This window comes from Drosophila nasuta, chromosome 3 (assembly GCF_023558535.2).
Source record: "Drosophila nasuta strain 15112-1781.00 chromosome 3, ASM2355853v1, whole genome shotgun sequence".
NCBI lineage: Eukaryota > Metazoa > Arthropoda > Insecta > Diptera > Drosophilidae > Drosophila > Drosophila nasuta.
The window spans coordinates 26,185,914-26,208,038 of NC_083457.1; the positions used below are offsets into that span (position 1 = coordinate 26,185,914).

The 22,125-nt window shown below is 30.9% G+C and overlaps 5 protein-coding genes across 7 annotated transcripts; 3 read left to right on the top strand and 2 right to left on the bottom strand.

Annotated features, from left to right (window-relative positions):
- The first annotated feature begins 1,448 nt into the window (after positions 1-1,448).
- LOC132790553 (mitochondrial import receptor subunit TOM20 homolog) lies at positions 1,449-4,215 on the top strand. The gene is made up of 3 exons (XM_060799121.1): positions 1,449-1,644; positions 1,715-1,790; positions 2,343-4,215. Exons 1-3 carry the CDS (start codon positions 1,515-1,517, stop codon positions 2,650-2,652), a joined length of 516 nt encoding a protein of 171 aa, XP_060655104.1. The 5' UTR covers positions 1,449-1,514; the 3' UTR covers positions 2,653-4,215.
- LOC132790552 (4-aminobutyrate aminotransferase, mitochondrial) lies at positions 3,188-5,231 on the bottom strand. The gene is made up of 5 exons (XM_060799120.1): positions 5,064-5,231; positions 4,812-4,930; positions 4,520-4,691; positions 4,278-4,440; positions 3,188-4,214 (listed from the first exon to the last, which is right to left on the bottom strand). Exons 1-5 carry the CDS (start codon positions 5,128-5,130, stop codon positions 3,248-3,250), a joined length of 1,488 nt encoding a protein of 495 aa, XP_060655103.1. The 5' UTR covers positions 5,131-5,231; the 3' UTR covers positions 3,188-3,247.
- A 1,306-nt stretch (positions 5,232-6,537) lies between these two features.
- Positions 6,538-13,946, top strand: LOC132791639 (neuronal calcium sensor 2). Of its 2 annotated transcripts, XM_060800649.1 has the most exons (6): positions 6,538-6,668; positions 8,698-8,727; positions 10,999-11,126; positions 11,202-11,345; positions 12,623-12,751; positions 13,065-13,946. In XM_060800649.1, the coding sequence occupies exons 1-6, from the start codon at positions 6,644-6,646 to the stop codon at positions 13,239-13,241; spliced, it is 633 nt and encodes a 210-aa protein (XP_060656632.1). In that variant the 5' UTR covers positions 6,538-6,643; the 3' UTR covers positions 13,242-13,946. The 2 variants fall into 2 exon arrangements, with proteins under 2 accessions (XP_060656632.1, XP_060656633.1); XM_060800650.1 differs by lacking the exons at positions 10,999-11,126; positions 11,202-11,345 and having other exon boundaries at positions 6,611-6,668.
- Positions 6,559-15,266, top strand: LOC132791640 (neurocalcin homolog). Its single transcript, XM_060800651.1, is given in 8 exon segments — positions 6,559-6,668; positions 8,698-8,727; positions 13,844-14,030; positions 14,166-14,265; positions 14,347-14,465; positions 14,732-14,920; positions 14,982-15,041; positions 15,043-15,266. Coding segments are annotated over 5 exon segments (573 nt in total). The 5' UTR covers positions 6,559-6,668; positions 8,698-8,727; positions 13,844-14,030; positions 14,166-14,195; the 3' UTR covers positions 15,178-15,266.
- A 1,186-nt stretch (positions 15,267-16,452) lies between these two features.
- LOC132790268 (protein N-terminal glutamine amidohydrolase) lies at positions 16,453-21,628 on the bottom strand. 2 transcript variants are annotated; one of them, XR_009632786.1, is made up of 6 exons: positions 20,618-21,628; positions 19,118-19,271; positions 18,903-19,051; positions 18,706-18,830; positions 17,442-18,648; positions 16,453-17,380 (listed from the first exon to the last, which is right to left on the bottom strand). XR_009632786.1 is itself a non-coding variant. In XM_060798754.1 (5 exons), the coding sequence occupies exons 1-5, from the start codon at positions 20,674-20,676 to the stop codon at positions 18,518-18,520; spliced, it is 618 nt and encodes a 205-aa protein (XP_060654737.1). In that variant the 5' UTR covers positions 20,677-21,628; the 3' UTR covers positions 16,453-18,517. The 2 variants fall into 2 exon arrangements, 1 of the variants encoding a protein (XP_060654737.1); XM_060798754.1 differs by having other exon boundaries at positions 16,453-18,648.
- Positions 21,629-22,125: the final 497 nt, after the last annotated feature.

Genomic DNA, 22,125 nt, shown 5'->3' on the forward strand with positions numbered 1-22,125 from the left:
CCAAGTCGCATAATTTAACATTTTTAGCCAAGTTTAAACTTTAAAGGTTTTGCTGGAGGTCCAGTACAAAAATATTCTGGGGTTACTTTAGAATATAAGGCAACATTTAATAATCTTTTCATTATTATTTTGAATTTTTCTAGACTACTCAAATATTTAGAAATTTATTGCATTTTATTTATTTTATTTCATTGTATTTTCAACTCAGACAGGAACTATGATGTGTAGTATGTATCATGTTCAGGCCGATTTTTAATACTTTAATACTTCGAATAAACTGATATTAGATGATAAGATCAAATTGTTTTTTTTTAAACTGTAACATATCGCCACTATTGACGAAATTATCTGCAAAACGATAAGGTTTTTAAAAGACTTATACAAAATAATGGCAAAGTAGGGGAAACGATGGGGGAAAACTTGGGGTAAATAAATATAAATCCCGCTGTTAGCATACTTCATGATTTTCCCGAGAAGGCCACCAAATGCTGAAAAATTACCGATTTTAATTATCCTGTTCCTTGCTTTAAATGGTCCCACTATTCGCTCAAATATTGCCAACTTCCAGATCAATTAGCTTTTGTCGTGGTGAAACTTCCAATGACATTATGAGGAAAATTAAAATCCTTAAATTACCAGCTTGGATATTTTGGCGCCCTTCCAATATTTTTAATCCTTGTTTAAAATTGGTCCCACTGTATTGCCGACATCGGAAGGAATTACTTTTTGTCCTGGTTTCCTCGAAGAAATATCCTTAGGCAATCAGCAAATTGCCGATTTTGTTTTCCTGTTCCTAGTTTCAATATCTTCTCACAGTTGGATATTCTCATATTGTCAACTTTTGAAATCATTCGCTCTTGTGTTTTTTTCATCCATTATTATTTTTATTTCAATTTTATTTCTTTAAAAATTGCACAATTGCAAATGGGGTTGATTTGTCGTTATTTTTTATCTTTTCGACTTAAAAAAAAGACTTGACTGTGTTTACAAAGAAAATTTGTAATTCAATAAATATTTGCATTAATATATTCCCACTAACTTATAATGTCTATTAAAACATAGTATATAAGCGCCTTCAAATTTTTTTAAGTTGCCAAAGGCAACATGCCTAATATTTTTCTTAACAGAAAGCACAATAATTCGGCATTTTTCGAATATTGTAGATGGTGAAGCAAAAGCTGGATGCTATTGTAGCTAAAAGCCTGACCGCAACTTGAATTGAGAAATACATTATTTTCCGTTTAAAAATATACCAACATTTTTCATTCTCCAGCTAATGTGTGACTAATCAATCAATGAAAAAAGGTTTTAAAAGCAACTCATTTTATATTTTTGTAAATATTCACCATCATAGTAATCCTAAATATATCGATTTTGAGCTGATTGCGGAAGTATTTGTATATTCCTCAAAACTTATTGGTATATTGTAATGTTCAACTTCTGGTCACACTGTTTGTTCCCTATGCCACTGTGTGGTGTAGTATAAAAAAAAAAAAAATTGTGTTCTTAAAAAAATGATTGAAATAAACAAAACTGCAATCGGGATTGCAGCAGGACTCGCGGGGACACTGTTTATAGGATATTGCATTTATTTTGACAAAAAGCGTCGAAATGATCCCGACTACAAGAAGAAAGTTCGCGAGCGTAAGAATGTGCCTGTAATATAATATTTATGTATATAATTTATAACATTTATCTATATATACTTAAATAGGTCGTCGCCGCAATCGTAAGACCGGATCAGCAAAGCAAGGAATGCCAAATTTGAATGACCATGAAGCCATTGAAAGGTATTTATTTCATATTAAACACACATATTACATAATGAAGGATGCACGTGGGTACATACTACATGTGTACATACATACAGATATATACTTGTATGTACATATGTTTGCATACTGTATATGTGTGTATATGTTATACTACTTCAGTGCCAATTTTTTTTTTTGTTGTTCGCTAAAGCCGACATATCGATTAATTTAATTAGAAAATTTTTATGCATAGATATGGACTGTAAGATATAAAAGTAAGACGGTCGTTGAGTCAAATTCTTTGGTAGTAACGCAATCTTGTGTATTTTTATCTTTGATTTCATGACGAATTATACGAACTTAACATTATCTATAATTCTAGGAAAAATAGATTGTGCATATTTGTTTATTACTTTTCCAAAACATACCACTAGGTATCAAATTTGATCTTCTATTAGGCTAAACTATTTAATTTCATGATACTGTTTCGCAGTGTTTAGTTGCATTGAGAATTCAAATACTTTATAAATATTTACTTATCACTTTCCCAAAGTCGAGCACCTCTAATTGCATTCTTATATTTTTCAGATATTTCCTTCAGGAAATTCAGCTGGGCGAAACCTTGATTGCCCGTGGTGACTTCGAAACTGGCGTTGAACATTTGGCGAATGCAATTGTCGTCTGTGGCCAGCCCGCTCGTCTACTTCAAGTACTACAATCCTCTCTGCCGGCTCAAGTATTTGCCATGTTGATTATCAAAATGCAAGAGTTCGGAAATCGTGCTGCCGAATCCAGTGATGGTGGTCTTGCCGGTTCTGGATCACGCTCCAATCAAATTGATAATTCCGCAAACATTTTAGAAACTTCAGGACATGCAGTTATTGATGACTTGGAATAATATTTTGAAAAAATTAATAGAAGAGCCTGGCATATATATTTCAACACAACAAACAGATAAGGGCTTTATTATAATTTAATAAACTGCATTACAAATGTATTGTACAAATATTGATTTCTCAACGTTACCGATATACAATAATAAGCATTCATAGTTACGCCGAAAGAGTTTCATCTGATTACACAGCGCTTATCTCAAATTACAGTCAACGACGCTACTTATTATCTTTCTGCTGTCGGTTAATCACGACATTAGGCATGGAAAACTTTCATTTTTTGCTGTAGTTTTTTTCATGTGCAATCTGTTATAATCATGGATACTTACCAACAGCATTCCTTCCAAAAAATATGATGTAGCTGTCAGAGCTGTCAGTTTGAAATTAACCCACAGATATAATGATGATTTAAATAAATAGTTCCAAGCCAACTTAATTGTTGGAGAAAAATCTTCGGTACTTCAGTAATTTTGTATAAAGTGAATACGTAATACAAATCCCTTGTATAAAATGAGATCGGCATCAGAAATCGAATAAAAATTGTTATTTAGAGCTTCAATATCTTTATTATTCAGAGCACATTTATTTACATTTATGAATTTACAAAGATTTCAATACTTTCCTAAAGCGATCCAGCACAATATTGGCATGATGTTCCTTAAACACTAAGGCTGGACGGAAGCGAATGGCATTTTCTCCACAACCGCCAGTTTGAATTCCGTTGAGCTTCAAATTGGCCACGATCGAATCGCGTACTTTGCCATTAACGCTGTTAACAGCCAAATATGTACCACGTCCGCGAGTGGAGTTGAGAAGATTTGGAAATTCTTTTTCCAAGCTCAATAAACCGTCTTTCAATACTTTACCGGCACTTGCCACATTACCCATTAATTTCTCCTCCTTAATCACCTTTAATATTTCTTCCAAAATAATTACTTTGCCTGGATCCCCCATCCATGTGTTGAAGATCCTGTAAGGTTCTTTCGGCACAAAGTCATCATTATGGAAATATCCACCAAGCTGAAGTTTTTTACTGAATGTAACGACATCTGGCGGACTCTCAAGGTTGAAATGTTCATGGCACCAAAATTTGCCAGTGCTTCCGCCACCAGTTTGAACTTCGTCAATTAAAAGGGCAGATCCATTTTGCTTGCAAATTCTTTGCAGACCCTGGAAGAACTCGGGGGAAGCTTCATTGTCACCGCCTTCACTTTGAATGGGTTCGATGATAACACCAGCAACTGGCTTGCCCTTTTTCTTATAAACTTCAATCAGATCTGCGACCTCGGCCAGGCATTTCTCATCTTCTTTCTTATTTTCTGCAACATTTTCTTCCAATGGGTACTTGTATTGTGGGAATGATGCAATGGGCCAGTCAAACGATGGAACGTCTAGTTTATGAATATATTTGGAATGCGTTGTAGATAAAGCTCCCAAGGTGCGACCATGGAAAGCGCCCTTGAACGACAGAATGGAAAGTTCTGGAGCTCCTGGTGGCATATTTACCATGCAAGAGCATATCTCCTCTTCAGTAAGTTTCGCAGTACCACGAACTTTATTCTGGTACCTGTATAATAAGTATTCATACTATCAATTATTTTTATCCAGTATCATTAAAAATAGTGCATACCAAATAAAAATACTCTTAAAGGCGTTTTCATTAGAGCATGAGCCGCACATCATTGTGGTAATTTTGTTCAATCCCTTAGGTGCCACTTGTAGTAAAATTGATTGTAGCTTATCGGGCCATTCCTTTCCGGGAAACACACCAAGAGCGGGTCGGTTGACAAGGGCTGAAAATGAATATTATAAGTAAAACAATCTATTCTAAAGGAAGCATCTATTCAATATAATCAATTTATATAAACTTACTTTTAATATTCTTGTCATCCTTGAAGAGATTGAGAAGCCTAGGGTGGTTATAGCCTAGCGGAACTGACGAAATTTGAGTATAAACATCAAGCAAAACGTTTCCATCTACATCTTGAATGTAGTTTCCTGAAGATTTCTCATAATCGGCAAAATATTGAATACTTCCAGTACTCTGTAAAATATTCAAATAAAACAAAAATCTTCTTTACAGATATCTTTATCATATACTACCGTTTATCTCTTAAACAAATTAAAATTTTAGACTCTGTATGATTGGTTCCTGATGGATTACCTGAATTTCACCGAGTTTTTTGTTGAGTTCAACTGATTTTGGACCTGGAATTGTTTTAGTGCGTACAACCGGCTCCTTAGGTTCCGCTGTTGCCGAGTAGAATTTCACAGAATTCACTCCTAAAATTACAAGCATACATACATACATTGTCAGTTATCTCATATAGACAATTGCAATCAATAAAGGCACGTGTAGATCGAAATTATCTTTTATATACACACACTATGAACATATTTCATTTATTGAGTTTACCAGCATTATTCAGTGCTCTCAGATGTGCCTGCGCTATTGGCAATTTGTTGAGGCCAAGGAAACGCATTTTAACTAGTGTTCACCAAACACTCCTCTACTGCTGGATGGTTAAAACACAAATAAAATAATTAAGCTTTTTCGCGATACATATGGGCAGTACTCGGTTTGTTTGTGTGTGTATACAACGGTACTTTTATATAATACATATTGAATTGGTGGATATTTAAATGACCCAAAAAAATATCATGGTTCTGCGTCAAAAGCATTATGGTACGCTATTTAAATCAAATTTTTAAGGAGCTTAAAATATGAAACATGTAAGTTTTCTTAATTGGATTAGATAATACCGAATTATTCTGTAATTATAAAAAAAAGGATTTAAGAATATATGTATGTACATTCTCATAAAATTACTTTTTTACTTTTCTTCGCATCGCATACTTTGCGATTATATATATTTTTATATTGGTCAGTTTATCATTAGGAATTTCTATGTATTTAAAATTTATTTATCTATTCTCCGAGAAAATAATAAAATCGTTAATTTAAAAATTTGAAAAATATTTTTTTTGCACAATATATGCTTATGCTTTTATAAGCTTTTTTCAATACCGAATCTACTTTTAATATTCAGCATCTACGAAGATGTGAAGATTTTACTGAATGGCAGTCAAAAGGTAAGCGAGATCATGTCAATATAATTTATTTTAATATTTATTTATTTACAAAGCATAAATTAAAATATTAAACATAATTCTAAATATTGATTACCAGCCTACATTTTCGACAAAATTGAATTTTCTATTCAATTTAACTTAATAAAGAAATACATATACATATAAAAATATAAGTTTAAAATTAATTAATTAGTTACAGTTTTTATTTTCCATTTAAATTTAAATTAAGTTTGAACAAAAACTTTTAATGAGCCAACGGAAAAATGACTAAATAATAGTAAGTTAACTGTGAACTGTGTGTGTAATTAAATAATAACGAAATATTAAAAAAAAATGTTGACTACAACAAAAAAAGATTGTGTAATAAATAATTTTTCATAATTTGACTTTGAAGTTTTTTGTAAATTAAGGTAAATAATTTAAATTAATAATCTAATTAAGCTACGAAATTAATGACATAGCTAATATGAAATAAATAATTTTAAAGGTATGGAATTTGTATTAAAATTTTTCCTAATAATGTATTAAAATATAATTGTTTTTAGAATAATATTTAAATTTTAATAAATAATACACCTTAAGAGATTTAATATTTCTTATATATATTATTAATTAATTTTATTAATTATCGATGGTAATCAAATTCGATTATAATATCGAAAATAATTATCTTTACATATATCGAAAGTAACTTTTCAAGAATATATCGATATATCGATGACAAAAATCCCCAAAGCCACCCCATATGATTGTATTGATTGTGTGTTTTGCTCGAGGGATTATTTTGCTATTAAATGAATTATAAAACCGCTTTCATTTAAAGTATATCAATAAATTTAGGGACAGTGTTAAAAGTTTCCAGCTGGGAAATATGACCTGGCCAGTTCATATACATATTCGTATATGGGAATAATCATCCAAGCAAGCAGTACGTACTTTTGTTTATTTCTATATTCAAAGTGTCATATATGCATATGTATCTTTCTATCCATATATGAATGCAAAGATGACAAAATACATGTGCACATATCTAGATACTGACATATATTAGCATAATTGCACACATGTGCATGTGCATGCACAAAATAGTACGTATACAAATGCATTTATGTTGGCACATAATTATGTATATATACACACATACAAAAGTATGTACTCACATACATACATACATACACACGCATCCTTTACGGTGAAGGAGCAATGGATTATTTTAGCGTTCTGTGTGAAATGTGCGTTCAAGGGTGTTAAAAAAATTTTTGGCAAGTGCATGCAAGTGACAGTAGATGGCGTTTATGAGCGTGCTTATTATCTAGAAACTAGACCCACATCAAAATCCGAGTTTTTTTTGCCAATATCGGAGTGTGTGATAAAATCTCTTCTATTGCAGATGAATCATAAAGATTGCGCGGAATTCCAATCGATTTTGTTATACCCTACATAATAGCTTTGTGTCAATGACAAAGGCTTGTATCAACCATAGAAGAATGTTGGCTTAAACAATAATCATTAAAATGTTGGTGATTCATATACATACATACGCACTTTGCCAACGTTATCGATATGTTTTGCATTACCATCGTATCTGATCGACAAAAACAGCTGACTTTATTGTATCTAAAATATGAAATGAACAAGTGACAAAAAAATGCGTCGGTCTTGATTTAATTGGTTGCTTTGATGTAAGGCTATAATAGATCATAGTGTTATTGATTTAATTGTGGGGTATTCGGTCAGCAGCAATTATTCCATGAAGCAGATGCTTTTTTTTATGTTAGCGAAATTTTAGCTTTCCAATGGTTAGTTTTTAAATAATAAACAGTCGCCTTAAGCCGTTCTTTAAAACTTAATGTTTTTAAATTCAACTATTTTTGTTTAACGATAAGTTGAAAATATGTATGTATTGAGAATGAAATCTGAACAACTTATACGGGTACAATCTCAATCATAATCTCCAATTTATTACCCAATTTGATAATTAAACAAGATTTTTCTTTCCCAAAGGTTCTATTATCAATCGAATTTTTATACAAAATTGCGAATTCAATTAATAATATTTTGATTATAATTTATATATTACTTATCACAATACACCTATGACGTATACGATCAAATATTTCAATGAACTTCATGCGCATCCAATCGAGAGACGGGACGATCGCGAATAGGCAGAAAAGTAATCAAAAGAATTAAAGAAAAACAAAAATAGAACCAACAACAGTAATTTTAACTAGATGAATGTTATGCCACAATACGCTCGCATGCCTTTGTGTTCAAAGTGCTTGAAGATGAGGTATTCAAGCATTAAAACATATACATATACATAAATATTACGTTTTATTATCATTAAAATGTATACAGAGAGAAAAATATAGTGCATCACCTTCATATCGTTCATATCTGATAGAAACCTTTTAAATTTATACGTATATAAACAATTAATGATTATTCTATCACAATGTCTTCGCTATTCATGGGGAATTTATATTTTAAATTTTTGTGTTCAAAAAAATAAAATATAATTTTTTTCAGTGCATTTTAATACCCATCCCCAAAACGAAATGCCCAGACAGCGATCACTGTCGCCAAGTTTTAGAAATAGGTAAAATAGAAAGGGGAATAAAAAAAATAGGAAATTGTCTTTTTCTTTTTGGCAAATGCGAATAATTGTATATACATTCATAAGTACATATAAGCAAAAATGTACTCTATACATACTTTTATGTCTATATAAGTGCATAGACAAAAGTATTCATATCATGCACATATGCATACATAATTATGCGATGCAAAACAATTACATTTTCTTAGTACCGAAACTGTACTGTTATGTTACTAAGTCTTTTGTTTTTACTTTAATATTGGCGTTTTTCGAAATGTTAGTTTATTGTACTATAACTAAATTAATACCAAATTCTTCACTATATATTAATTTATATTTTATAAATTTTTTTCAGGACTCTGCAACCACTTTGAAGGCATATACTGTAAGTACATAAAAAACTTAAATTATTCTATATTCATGATATATTTTGCTTATGCAATGCAATAGATTTGCCCAATAAACTAACTGGCTCCTTGAGCTAGAAGCTCTAATAAAAAAATGATTTACCAAAATCTTGCGCAGCAAGGTTACTGATATCTGATCTGCTCTAACTGCTATGCGGTCCTTAAAAGAACCACAGCTTTTGCGGAGCAACCAAAATTTTTATTTCTTATATCAGGTATTACGATGTTTGTGTTAACATTTGTTTTTAATTGTGCTGGGAACAGAACGTTTTAAATTAATACTGCATTATCAATGATTGAAAACAAAAATTTAAGTGGTATTGTATTGTATATTGTGTATTTACAAGCTACAATGTGAGCTGATCGTGGAGTTTTCGAATTCAATAAACTGTTTTTCCAATTCTCTTAAATTAATTATGTTACTTACACACTTACATCTTTAATCAGTACTTTTACACGTACTAAGTGCTGTGTACACGTGATTTATATAGAGTCGGATTGCAAGACAAAAAAATATATGTCTTCACTCCTTTTTTGAAATTTTGTGTTGTCAATAAAATTTCGATAAATTTACTATATAATCGTTATAATATTCATCTTCTTGTAATTTTTATATTATATGCGCTATATCAGTGAGTTTTTCAAAAGTTAAGTTTCATGTAAAATCGATTGAAATATGCATATCTATGTGTAGATCATCTATGTGTAGATGAATTTCAATCAAGCAGTACGTCGCTGATTTCTTGCTGATTTTATTAATTTATTTTAAAATATCATTATATTTTTTTGTCAAAATAATACTTAGGTGATTTCCAATTATATATAATATATCAAAACGTAAATATCTCTAAATTCGTAAATAAAGATTTTTAAGTATGTGATAGTCTTTCGCTCTAGCAATTTTTGACGGTTCTGCTGCTTTGAATTTAAATATTTTAAAAACAATAAGGATAATATAATAATTAATCAGAAAGCTGCTGACTTAAATCAGAAAGCTGCTGCCTGAGAAATGAAACTCGATTAATTAGCTATGTTTTATGCGCGAAATTATTATGCTGTGATATTCAGCTAAGCTAATGCCGCTGCAGCGCATATTTAAAGCTAAATATAGATATTATATCTATGCTGCTTTTCATTTTAAATTTAATGCAAGCAATAAATACGTTATTTTTTCTTGCTTTTTCATAATAACATTGAATTAATAACTATGACACGATATGAAAATGAAACATATCGATAACAAAAGGATGCAAATTATTAGCAATGCACGGCTGAAAGTTTTAAACTTTATAGCAACAAATTAAAAAATATAAAAAAAATGTCAGTAGTCTGATTATAGGGCAACTAAAGTTCATAGAGTTTGATTAAAATAACTTTAATATAAAGATATTTGGCGAAAACTTACGTCAAAATTTATTATTGTTATTAAATTAAATCTCAGACGTCTGAGTTTTTACAATATTTATAAATATTGTAAGTTTGAAATTCCAAGTTGTATCTTCTGTCCATCCATCTGTCTATGTGTATTATTACATTAATCTTCGTCACACAATAAACTATTATGTCCGAATCGAATAAAATCAAATTTGAACTTAATAGTACAATGTGTGTTTTGTTGGTACTTTCTTAAGGACAATATCATTCAATATCTTGTATTAGTTTCATACAATATACGATATACTTAAAATTTGTACTCGATATATCGAAGCAACTACAAATAAGGATTCTTTCTGTTTTCAAAACTATAATTCCTGACTTGTAATGTTGATAGTGTTCAGTAAAATATAATGCTAAATCTATCAGTAAAATACAATAACAATAATTGTGAAGCAATGAAGCGATTATTATTTTATTGTCAACTCGGCAACCCTAATATCGTGAATAACAATTTACTCAGTGTACAGAAAATATTTGGTAACTCAATAATCAGCCTGTATACAGACAATTTTTGCGCATGCGCATAACTCAAGCTCTTTTATTCCTTCGGTTCACTTAGCGTTAACAGCAAGCATACCGTGTAATAGTAAAATACAACTTTTTTAGAGTACTCGAAATAAAATGCTATGTAAATATTATAAAACAATTTAATACATATCAAAAATATAGTGCAATAATATTAACCACAAATTAATATTGTTTGAACGCTTAATCAAATATAAAGAAACGCGCGTAATAGGTAACGACTTCATTCGAAGTCTCTAAATATTGATAAAATACATATAAAAAACTTTATATCAAATTGTTATAAGTGAAAAACTGCTACACAATGGGGTGCTTAAGTAGTAAAGATCGTCTAACAAAAGAAGATATGGAGTTTTTGAAAACCCACACCCGTTACGATGAAGCCACTATTAAAGAATGGTACAAAGGATTTAAGGTGAGTCTCACATAGCATATACATTTACATACGTGCTTCAAGATATAACGATACGCATTTATGTTGCACATATAGCAAGACTGCCCCAATGGACGGTTGACTCCTGCTAAATTTGTTGACATGTACAAGATGTTTTTCCCGTCTGGAAATGCGGAAGAGTTTTGTGACCACGTTTTCCGTACATTCGATATGGATAAAAATGGCTATATCGACTTTAAGGTAAATCCTTTTTCATATACCTACTCACACATCCGAGATAATTAGCTTTTAATTTGAAAGTTATGTTTTTGAATGTGAAACCTCTAACAAATAAGTATTGTTTATCATTTTTATGTACGTTTACTTGTTCCCAATTTAATTTATAGGTATATTATACTTATAATTAATAGTTATATGAAGTAGTAATTTTTTTCAAAGTATTAAAATCAGGTAAAATAGTAGTTAAATAGTAATTTAATAAAGTTTAAAGGTTGTTAAAAAAAAAAAATCAAAATATTTATATATTGAACTAGAGGTCAAAAATCACAGAAACTTTTTTCTGTATAAATTGTACTTTTATTAGTGGTCAATAAATACTTGCGATTAATTTGTAATCACCTAAAAAGGAATCGCATTGAATTGGCTTTGAGCACGCCACTTTTCTAGTATTTATTACCTTTGCAAACAAGGCATTTTTTATGACAGAAACTATAAAATCAAACGTGAACTTAAAGTGGCAAGTCCGTCTAGGACGCACAAAATATTAGCCAAAAGTAAAAAAGTATAGTTCATCGCATTACAATATAAAGGTACAATAAAATTATTGAATTTAAATTAAATTAATTACTCTGGCTATAAATTTTATTTTTAAACTTTTAATTAACAATCTAAATCCGCGAAAATAGGCTAAAACCATTTGCGTGATATGATTTAAGTAGCGACAGTCTGATTAGGTTGACCTCTTTATATTCGTTAAATTACATTTAATTGCAGGAAATAGATAAGATCAAAGTAATTGGGATTAAAATGTGAGTCGAAAACACAAGCTTTGAGTTAACAACTCTGATTAGGTTCTCTTGACAAAGCTCTTGATTGTCTTGATGCACTCGATACATAAAAATAAAGCAATAAACGGAAAACTTTGCACTATCTTAGTTCATTATTTGCTGAACCCCCGCAATACGTGTGTATGCATGTGTATGGCAAATTATAATTACTTTGTCTATTCCCTTTTGCACTGTGCATGGTGGCTGTTTGTACACCATGAACACATGCATCTACTGGGCTTAAAAATAATCTGCATGTGTGTTTGGTGGTGCCAAATGAAACTAGTGTAGTATAAAGTAGTTGATACACAGCTGAAAGGAATGACGAAATTCATTTTTATGTTTCGTCTTTTTTTTTAAGCTTTCCATTTATTTTTATTTACGTTATGCTTTACACTAATTAATTGCATATTATTTTACTCGGAATTTTAGCTGAAAGTACTTACCATTGTATTATTTTTTTCTTTTTAGGAATTTTTACTCGCAATAGACGTAACTTCAAGCGGCACACCAGAAGAAAAACTAAAATGGGCCTTTAGAATGTATGATGTTGATGGAAATGGCGTCATTGATATTCAAGAAATGACAAAAATTGTTCAGGTAATTTTTGAAATATGTCTGATTTGGTTAAACTATTCAATATTTCTGAAAATAAACATTTACCAAAAATATTGAATGGTACTTAGTAAAAAAGAAAACGTAAGAACGAGATTATTTTGTAACACTATATCCATTAAATTCAGATTATTTATGTGTGTAACATTCATTTGAATCCATTTTAAAGTCAAAGCTACACGAACAATGGCGGTGAGCTCTTTTATTAGAGAAATGTTACAAATGGCTTTAGTTTTATTGTTTGTGTTTAACATCTCAATTCAGTAAATGCAATTCTGATACTAATCGTTTTTTTCAGGCAATCTATGATATGCTCGGTGCATGCTCATCAAATCGTCCCGCTGACTCTGCAGAGGAGCGTGCAAAAAATATATTTGCTAAAATGGATGAAAATAACGATGGTCAATTAACTCAAGATGAATTTTTGAAAGGATGTTTGCAGGATGAAGAGTTGTCTAAAATGCTGGCCCCTTAAATATTTATACTCCATAATATGTGTGTATTTGATGAAATCAGTAATGAAATGTATAAATATTTAATTTATATTTCTTATACTAAAATTATATAAAAATATGGAACATCATTTAATTTGGTGTAGATAATGTGTTTGCATTTCCTTCAACTTTTATATTTACAGGGAATTAAGATCGCAATGTTTTGCATAAAACATTTAAACCTTTTCAGTGATTTACTTTTAATTGTAAATTGCAATTAAATTGAATTAAATCCTGGCTTTCTACATTCGTAATTTGTGTGAAGCAATAAAACAAACTTTAGTATAGAAAAATTTGGGAATTTATGAAATTCTTTATACTTTATGAAGTATAGGAAATATGTGCAATAAGCAAAGGGATACAATTGGATATACATAAATATTTGTGTTTATTTTACCTCTGGGTCTTGGCAAATATTTGCGATTTTCACAGAATCCCAAAATAGGTAAGAATATAATTTTGCCATTTCTTCTTGGGTCTAAAGCAATCGACACAGATGATGTATTGTATTTGTATTTACTGTAGCACATCTAATATTATAATACCCTTTTTAATTAAACAAAAATGTTTCTTTTGGTTTCAGAAAATGTATGACGAAATAGGCTGCAAAATTCAGCTGCCATAGGAACTTTTCATCAGAATCTCGCAGCTCTCGAACACCCTAACGTAATATATAGTATGTTATGGTATGTGTCACATATCTTGGCTAATTCTTATCAAAAGCGGACAACAAAAACATATAATCACAGGAATAGATCTTTAAAAAATTGGTTTGTCTATAATAAATTGTATTTAACAAAATCGAGCATACAAATTTTATATCTAAATATTTTTTAATATTGTTAAAAAAAATTAATGTGATTCTCATACAACATTTAATATGATTAAATATTTTATATTTCAAGAAATAATTATAATGCAATCACATTTCAAAAATGGGGAAACAAAATAGTAAACTCAAACCAGAAGTATTGGAGGATCTGAAACAAAATACAGAGTTCACAGGTAAATTTTTTACAACTATGATTAATTATTTAAATGAATTGCTAATTTTTGGTTGAAAATTCTTTTGTGATAATATTCCAGATGCTGAAATTCAAGAATGGTATAAAGGTTTTCTAAAAGATTGCCCAAGTGGTCATTTGTCAGTAGAGGAGTTTAAAAAAATATATGGAAACTTTTTCCCATACGGCGATGCAAGTAAGGTAAGTCATCAGTATTATCGAAATATAATCTTAATATAAACATTACACGGTTGAATATTTCTTAAATTTCCTCCGTTTTACATTTTCAAATGCGAGGTATCCGATAAAAGTATCTGGTGGCTATCGATTTGTTTAGTTTTCTCAATCGTTTCGATGTAGATAAGCAATCCAATCTATCTGTTTAAAATTATCACGGAATTCCCCAATATTCCTTTTTCTGAAATCTAGTAGTATTAAAATAATAACATCAAAACATATTATTTCAGTTTGCAGAGCACGTATTTAGGACTTTCGATGCAAATGGAGATGGGACTATAGATTTCAGAGAGTTCTTATGCGCATTAAGCGTAACATCTCGTGGAAAATTGGAACAAAAACTGAAATGGGCTTTCTCAATGTACGATTTAGATGGAAACGGATACATATCCAGGCAGGAAATGCTTGAAATTGTCACGGTAAGTAATTTTATTAATATTTTAATATACAAAACAAATCTTAATCGAATGTTATATTTAGGCAATATATAAAATGGTTGGATCAGTTATGAAAATGCCTGAGGATGAGAGCACACCTGAAAAAAAGGACAGATAAAATATTTCGACAAATGGACAGAAACAAAGATGGTAAACTAAGCTTGGATGAATTCATAGAAGGAGCAAAGAGCGATCCTTCTATAGTGCGACTTTTACAGTGTGATCCGCAGGCACATTAGCTTAAATGTAAATAGAAATCAAGCAATAAACATTTAAACGTGAATTCAATGAATATTGTTTTGCATAAATAATATACTTTAAGCTAATAAAACGATAATTCAAAAAAATTATGTTATATGTCTTAAATTTTCTTTATTAAATAAAGATCAAATAAAACTATGTGGAAGTTTTTATCGCTATTTCATTGCGAACTTCATACACGATTTCAGAATTGCAGAATAAGGTAAGTACGAATGCGCAAATTTTTCAAGAACTTAGTTTCTCTTATAGCCGATGAATAATCCTGAGATTTTGTATTTATTTCTTTTGATTTGATTTTTGAGGAAAGAAATACATGCAGATAATGAATAAGTGCGCCTTTAAAATTTTATGGGACGGTCAATAAAATTAAAATTTCTTCCCTCATTAAATAGAATCTGAAGTTAATGAATACTGCTTTCCGGCTCACATCCCTATGAAAATTCATTATCTATTCACATCAGTCGATATGCATCGATAATATTGGCGGATCTTCAATTGAATTTAAATTATATGATCGGAAAATTTCTCTCTTTTATTCAACTGTATTTGAATTCCCTTAAAAAGTTTATAAACCATATGATTTCGGCGACCACTAAAAGAAAAAAAAAAAATACTATTAAAATTAAAACAAAAGTTAAATAACTTTTTAGGTAAATCCTCAACTGTTATTCAAATTTGTAAAGATTTATTGTTTTGTTTAATTAATTATTTATTTCCGTTTTAGAGCGACATGTTTGCAGATTTCAAAGAACAATTATATTTTATTGATTCATATGTATGTATGTTGTATGTATTTTATATCAATACTAGGGAGAAAAATATCTTACATAACAATATGATAGTTGGATAGATAATTTATAAAAATAAATAAGTATAGAAGAATTTCGTCAAATGTACACATTGAAATTTTTAGTGGTTCGTTAACAAATCTTGAATTATAGATTATGTATGTATATGATGTGCGCTGTGAAACATCTTGTATCGCTTTAATGCTGTAGTGGTTAAAATATTTTACTTTAGGTTATACTTGTTGTAGTTAAGGAAGGTTAAAAAAGTGGTAACTGTTGTTTGTTTATATTGCAGCAATTGTGCCCAATTTCACACAATTTGATTTTCATCTAACTACAGCATTCATAGTGCTTAAGTAAATCCTGCCAACTTGTGCAAGATTTTTATAGTTTTTAGATTGCAAGAAAGTTATGGCTATATACATAAGTATATATGTATGTAATTTTATTTATTTATTTCCTTTGTTTTGTTTTGGTTTCTCTAGGCATTTAAGCTTATTGTACTTTAACACGAACGTTAGTATAACGAGCGCACGCAAATCAATTTGAATAATCCAACATTCGTTTGGTTTTTACTTTGTATTGACATAGATGTTCGATTGCTCTTTTAATAGCTTTAAATGCTTAACTAATATCATATGCAAAAAATTACGCATACAGTAAATACTTGCGCTCAAATTAGTTACTTATAAATGTATATACAATATTTGTTTTTATTCTTATTATTTTCCAATTTGTTTTTAATGTTTTCCCAAAATTGTATTATTTGTATACAATGTACCTCATTATAACGTACTGTAAATTTGAGTAGAAATATTGGAAGAGACAAAGTGTTACACATATTATAAGTAGTTAGAAATGTGTATTTATAGTAATTATTATACTTTATAATTGGAGATTCTTAAATGCTCAATTTTCAATATTTTGCTTTGGTTTTAGTTTTTTTGTTTGGTTGTTTGATAAATAAATAGTTTAACCAAATTCCGAGAACAGCGTCAACAAACTATTTTTCATATATAACGAGAGAAGAGGGGGATTGGAAAAAAATTGAAAACAACTTGGGTATATTCTTATATTACTTAAAGATAGCATTGCATTTTGCATTTTGTCTGCGATTTGTTTATTTAATGTTCGTATTGAAATGTTTAATATTCTGTGTATCTTGCTTTTAAGTTATATAATTAAGAGTTTAGGTTTAACTTTGAGACTTTGCACAGCATTTTATGTATTATACATTTACATTTATATTTATGTAAATTGTATTTATATTGTTTTTGACGTTTTACAAAAATTGAGTAAAAATTGTTTGTTTATATAAAAATGTGAGTATCGTTAACTAAGCGAGTGTAAAACTATTTAAAAATATAAATCCGAAAAAGAGTTTTGGAAGTTCCTGTTGTAAAAAGTGAAATAAAAAACATATAATATATATAAGTAAATAAATTACAACTTACGGATTTGCGTGGCTTGAGTTGTTTCTTTTTTATTTTCGGACTGTTTAGAATGGGAGATGACGTTTTTTTTGTTGTTGCGTGCTATGCTCTTATCGTTGAGCGTATAATGAATCAGTCTTTGCGTGTCACAAGTATCAAACGAGGAGACGATACGTAAGTACAATATTGTATGTTAGCACAAACCACATCGGAATGCAAACGCTACGGTGCCACTGCTTGGAGTTTTCTTGTTTCGTCATTTGTGGCATACAAACAGTATAAAAACTAGCTAAGATGTGTTGCATATCGTTGTAGAAATTTAAATTACATTCATTGTACGAGTTGAAAATATCCTTGATGTAAATGTTAATGGTAAAACAAGTTAACATGTTTAAATTTAATTATGTACTAATTAGATTAGCTGTGCTGCGTGTTTTGCTTTAAGCTAAGCCGAATTAAATTACAGAATTACAAAGCGTAATACATATGTATGTAAATAGTTATGTTAACAATGTATGGTATCTTCATATATGTATGAATAAATATGTATGTAATTGTGTGGTTATAATAATTAAGTATTCGTAATTGGTGCGATTCATATTTTTGTTTTTGGTTTTTTTTGGTTTGTTGGATTAAAGTCGCAAAAGTTTCGAAGAATAAATAAATAACGAATAAAAGTCTCACTTTGTTTTCTTGATTTTTGTTTTGTTTTGTTTTGGAATATACATACATACAAAAATGTATAATTAGATTATAATTTGCTTAGAATCAAATTTGAATACATACAATACAAGTTTAAGAGCTGCTAGATGCAGAATTTTTTACTTACAGATGTTTTTTTGTTTTTGTCTTATTTTTTGTTTAGCCTGAATACAAAAATACATTATTATACATATGTATTGTATATTTATATTTATATATAAGTATATATAATATGTATGTGTTGTAATTGTTAATTAACTCCTTGTGTAATTTAATGCACGACATTTTTGCTTGACGAATATTGCAAAAACGCAAACTTATTATTTTAGGTTAGTTTGATTTATTTGGTTTTTATAGTTGATATCAGTTAATGTGCCGTTGCGGTTAAACATCGTCTACTTATTGTGCTGCGCCACAACATGGGGTGACTTGTAGAAATTTTGCACGAACTCGGAGAGGCTGTAGACGGCGCCAGGTCCCTTGCCGGGACTCATACATATAAAGTCGCCCAGACAGTGCATATTTGCTGAAAATACAATTAATTAGCTGCAGCTTAAACATCGCTTTAATACGAGATACTTACTATTTGAAAGTATGGGAGGATACGAAGGCGGTGGCTTTATCCAGCTGCCATCTGGTCGACGCATATGTCGGCGATCCGATGAGAATTCAATAAGATATGTATCTGCGGGAATAACTCTAAAGAATCTGAAAGAATTCAACATTTGATCACAATTATTACAGTTATCTCAAAAGTTAAGACTATTATTTAAAGCTTACCTATGATGCTCTGGTCTCAGGGCTAGATCGGAACGAAAAGTCTCTGTAACGTATTTATGGAAATATGTTGGAAATGGTAGTGTTGTATCCAAATCGAATACCAAGCAGCGATTCGGCGAGGGATTGTGCATGAAGAAGACATGATAGTCCTATCGGAAAGTAAACACGTTATTATTTTGAATGAGTCCATAAAATCCTTTCGTCCAACAGCTTACCCATATCACAACTTGATCGTCACCGCGTCCGGCTTTTTGACGCCAGAGGGGCACAGTTCGTCCTTCATTGGAAACAAACACAGCGTAGCACTTGGCCAGCTCTTCGGGTCGCGTGCGTTTCACCTGTTCGCATAGTTTCCACACATTCTCCTCGCTGGGGCAAAAGAAATAACAATTAAGTTAGTTGGCTAATAAAATCGAAGCGAAAGCAATATGATATCATGGTTTTATAGATTATTAAATTGAAATAAGCTTAACACTTCTATAGACTAATATTGTGTTTATTATTATGGCGACAACTGGATGTCGAAAGGCAGCAATAAATTGTATAACTCTAAAGGCTGCCAAAAATAGGACGTGATGTTTGCTGTAGTGTACAATATATTATATGCATATTGTATGTATTTATTATATGGAAAACATGACATTTCCATTCGAGTCTTGAGATTGCTAGGATTTTGGTGGTAGTCTGAAAGTCTCCTGCCATGAGGCCATAATTTAGGCTCGTATGATGTCGTCGTAGTCGCCATTTTTGCAATTAGCATTTTTAATTGTTACTTTGGCGCATATACAATGTATGTAAGTATATATATATACTATATGTATGGTGTGCATATAAATTGTTTAATTTTCCTTGTTATTTTTGCTGTTGTTGTTGTAGCTGCTGGTTACTTGTTTTATGGCCAAAACGCGCCTTTTGCATACGACAATAAAAACGCAACAAACGAACGGAGCCCCTTAACGCGCCTGGCCAATCCCTTAACCCAAACAATCCACACATACACAAGCACAAAACATACACACACCAATACAGTGGCGCACGCTTCTCTTGTTAGCAAGCAGACATGACCGTTTGACCTAATTTTGGAGCTGCGCGGCAGCGCCTCAACAGGACGAACGAGCGAACACCTAAGCCACAGGCAGGCGAGAGGCGGAAAGAGAAGGCAGCTGAGTAATGAGCGAATTTAAATGCGAAGCAAGAAATATCAACGAGCACGAAACACGAAATCAACACGGGATAAATGAAAACTGTTTACCCACTGTGAGCGTGTATGTGTGTGTAGGTGTATATGCACAACAGGCGGATGAGCTACTTTTGTGTTTGGTTGATGGGCAGCAAGCACCAGCAAATATTGCTGTCAAACGAGATAAGAGAGTGCGGCAAATAAAACACAAATATTTCAGCATTCTTTAAATGCAAATCTCGCCATCTTTTCTTTTTTGTCATTTACATCAGATATAAAACGGTTAACAATTGGGAGACTAATTTAGTTCTCGGTTTGAGACACACACCATGTATATTTAATATACAATAAAATACGGGGATATTTCTTCAGGACATTTGCGTAAGTATTTAAATGAGATATTGAAATGTGTTTGTTTGTTTTTAATGACAGATTTAGAATTAACTGTTTTTCTAAGCACTTATTAAATTCAAAATAATAATAAAATGATTTATTATGTTTATTTTGATTATTATAATCTACGGACAATACTTACCAATAACAGGATACATAAGAGCAATCCGATATTTTAGGAAACAGAAAATCTGTGGTCATTTTGCTGGATTTTTGTTGGGTTTCTGCTAACTATTTCAAACTTTTCAAGCCGAAAGGATATCGGAATTTTCACTGCCTTGGGGGGAAGCGTTGCAACACAAATTAAGGTTTAATCACTGACCGCGGAATGCACTTGACGTGGATGTGTGTGGGTTATAAGGTGTCGGCAACTAAGCCTGCTGACATTAAGCGTTACGTTTGTGAACCGAAATGATTGGCTGGATTTTAATTATTTCTTTTCTGGCTGAGATTGACTCAGTGCTATAGTTTGCTCAGCGACATTCCATATTGCGGGGTTTTTGGCGATGTAAGATTTTCAGATTGTTGTCAATCTTCGTTGTTTAGATCTCTTTTGGATTATGAATGCTTTTGCATTCACCACGCAATGCTTCTTATGTTATTCTTCTTCTGGTGGCTTCCTGACACAAACAGAGAGAAGCACACACACACAAACTTGGAGATGTATGTATGTATATGTATACACACAGCAGCGCACGCTCACGAGTCGAATTATTAGAACGTATTTTTTTCCTTTTTTTATCGAATTTTGTTGATGCTGTTGCTGGTGTTATAGCATCATCATACGCAAAACTATATATACTTTGATTCTAAGGAACTCATTGGCCGGTCCAATTGATGAAAGCGACAATGAAACATTTAATAAATTGACGTTTAATTAGGGTTTTACTGTTGCAGCGTCCTCAATCTCTCCCCTCGCAATTTTTCTTGTTTTGATGTTTACTTTCGCAGAAAGCTGCAAAGGCCAAGTTATGGAATTTTCGTAGTTTAATTAATTGTGACTTTCATAGTCAGATTTGTGTGTGTATCACACGTGCACGTTTTATGTTATGTTATTGCATTTAATTTTTCGTTTTCTGACAAGAAACCGATTTTGATTTGCCCCTTTTTGAGAGAGAAAACTTGCAACAACAAAATATTTGCACTTTATGGAAGTGTTGTGAATTGCAGCGATGGCACTATCGATACATTGATGTTTTTTGAACATCGATAGTTAAAAGAGCTTTTTTAAGTTATTTTTTGACACCTGTGTTGTTTGAAGTGCGACCTCAAGCAAAATTCCGAAAAAATACTAAATATTCTTATATTGGTATATTTAAAAAAAACATTGCTTTAATTACCTTGTTATTTCCGTTTTATAAAATTTCTTGAGGCCTTTAAGGATACTTTTTATCACCATTCGAGCAATACCTTTCACTAAACATAAAAAAAAAATGTTAACCAGTTTAATACCGGTTACGGTCTTTGTGGAGACGCATACTTGATATAACGTAGAAAATATAGTTTTTGGTTTTATTATGCAATTGTTTTATTGTTCATAAAACCTAACAAGAAGGTCTTTCGTTTGGGTGCCATTAAGAATATTTTCTGATTTTTTCTTAATAGCTACAACATTTTCAAAATATTAAAATAAATACCTAGCGACCGTTT

What these genes read in the sequence shown, in the direction of transcription:
- LOC132790553 (XM_060799121.1), top strand. Translation starts at nt 1,515, where the DNA reads ATGATTGAAATAAACAAAACTGCAATCGGGATTGCAGCAGGACTCGCG. An exon ending in CAAGAAGAAAGTTCGCGAGC is followed by an intron (nt 1,645 to 1,714) that starts GTAAGAATGTGC and finishes ATACTTAAATAG; the next exon opens with GTCGTCGCCGCAATCGTAAG. An exon ending in GACCATGAAGCCATTGAAAG is followed by an intron (nt 1,791 to 2,342) that starts GTATTTATTTCA and finishes TATATTTTTCAG; the next exon opens with ATATTTCCTTCAGGAAATTC.
- LOC132790552 (XM_060799120.1), bottom strand. Translation starts at nt 5,130, where the DNA reads ATGCGTTTCCTTGGCCTCAACAAATTGCCAATAGCGCAGGCACATCTG. An exon ending in GAGAGCACTGAATAATGCTG is followed by an intron (nt 4,931 to 5,063) that starts GTAAACTCAATA and finishes TTGTAATTTTAG; the next exon opens with GAGTGAATTCTGTGAAATTC. An exon ending in AAAAACTCGGTGAAATTCAG is followed by an intron (nt 4,692 to 4,811) that starts GTAATCCATCAG and finishes AATATTTTACAG; the next exon opens with AGTACTGGAAGTATTCAATA.
- LOC132791639 (XM_060800649.1), top strand. Translation starts at nt 6,644, where the DNA reads ATGGGAATAATCATCCAAGCAAGCA. An exon ending in ATGGCTATATCGACTTTAAG is followed by an intron (nt 11,346 to 12,622) that starts GTAAATCCTTTT and finishes TTTTCTTTTTAG; the next exon opens with GAATTTTTACTCGCAATAGA. An exon ending in AAATGACAAAAATTGTTCAG is followed by an intron (nt 12,752 to 13,064) that starts GTAATTTTTGAA and finishes CGTTTTTTTCAG; the next exon opens with GCAATCTATGATATGCTCGG.
- LOC132790268 (XM_060798754.1), bottom strand. Translation starts at nt 20,676, where the DNA reads ATGACCACAGATTTTCTGTTTCCTAAAATATCGGATTGCTCTTATGTA. An exon ending in TCTTATGTATCCTGTTATTG is followed by an intron (nt 19,272 to 20,617) that starts GTAAGTATTGTC and finishes CTTTTGCCCCAG; the next exon opens with CGAGGAGAATGTGTGGAAAC. An exon ending in CTGAGACCAGAGCATCATAG is followed by an intron (nt 18,831 to 18,902) that starts GTAAGCTTTAAA and finishes GAATTCTTTCAG; the next exon opens with ATTCTTTAGAGTTATTCCCG.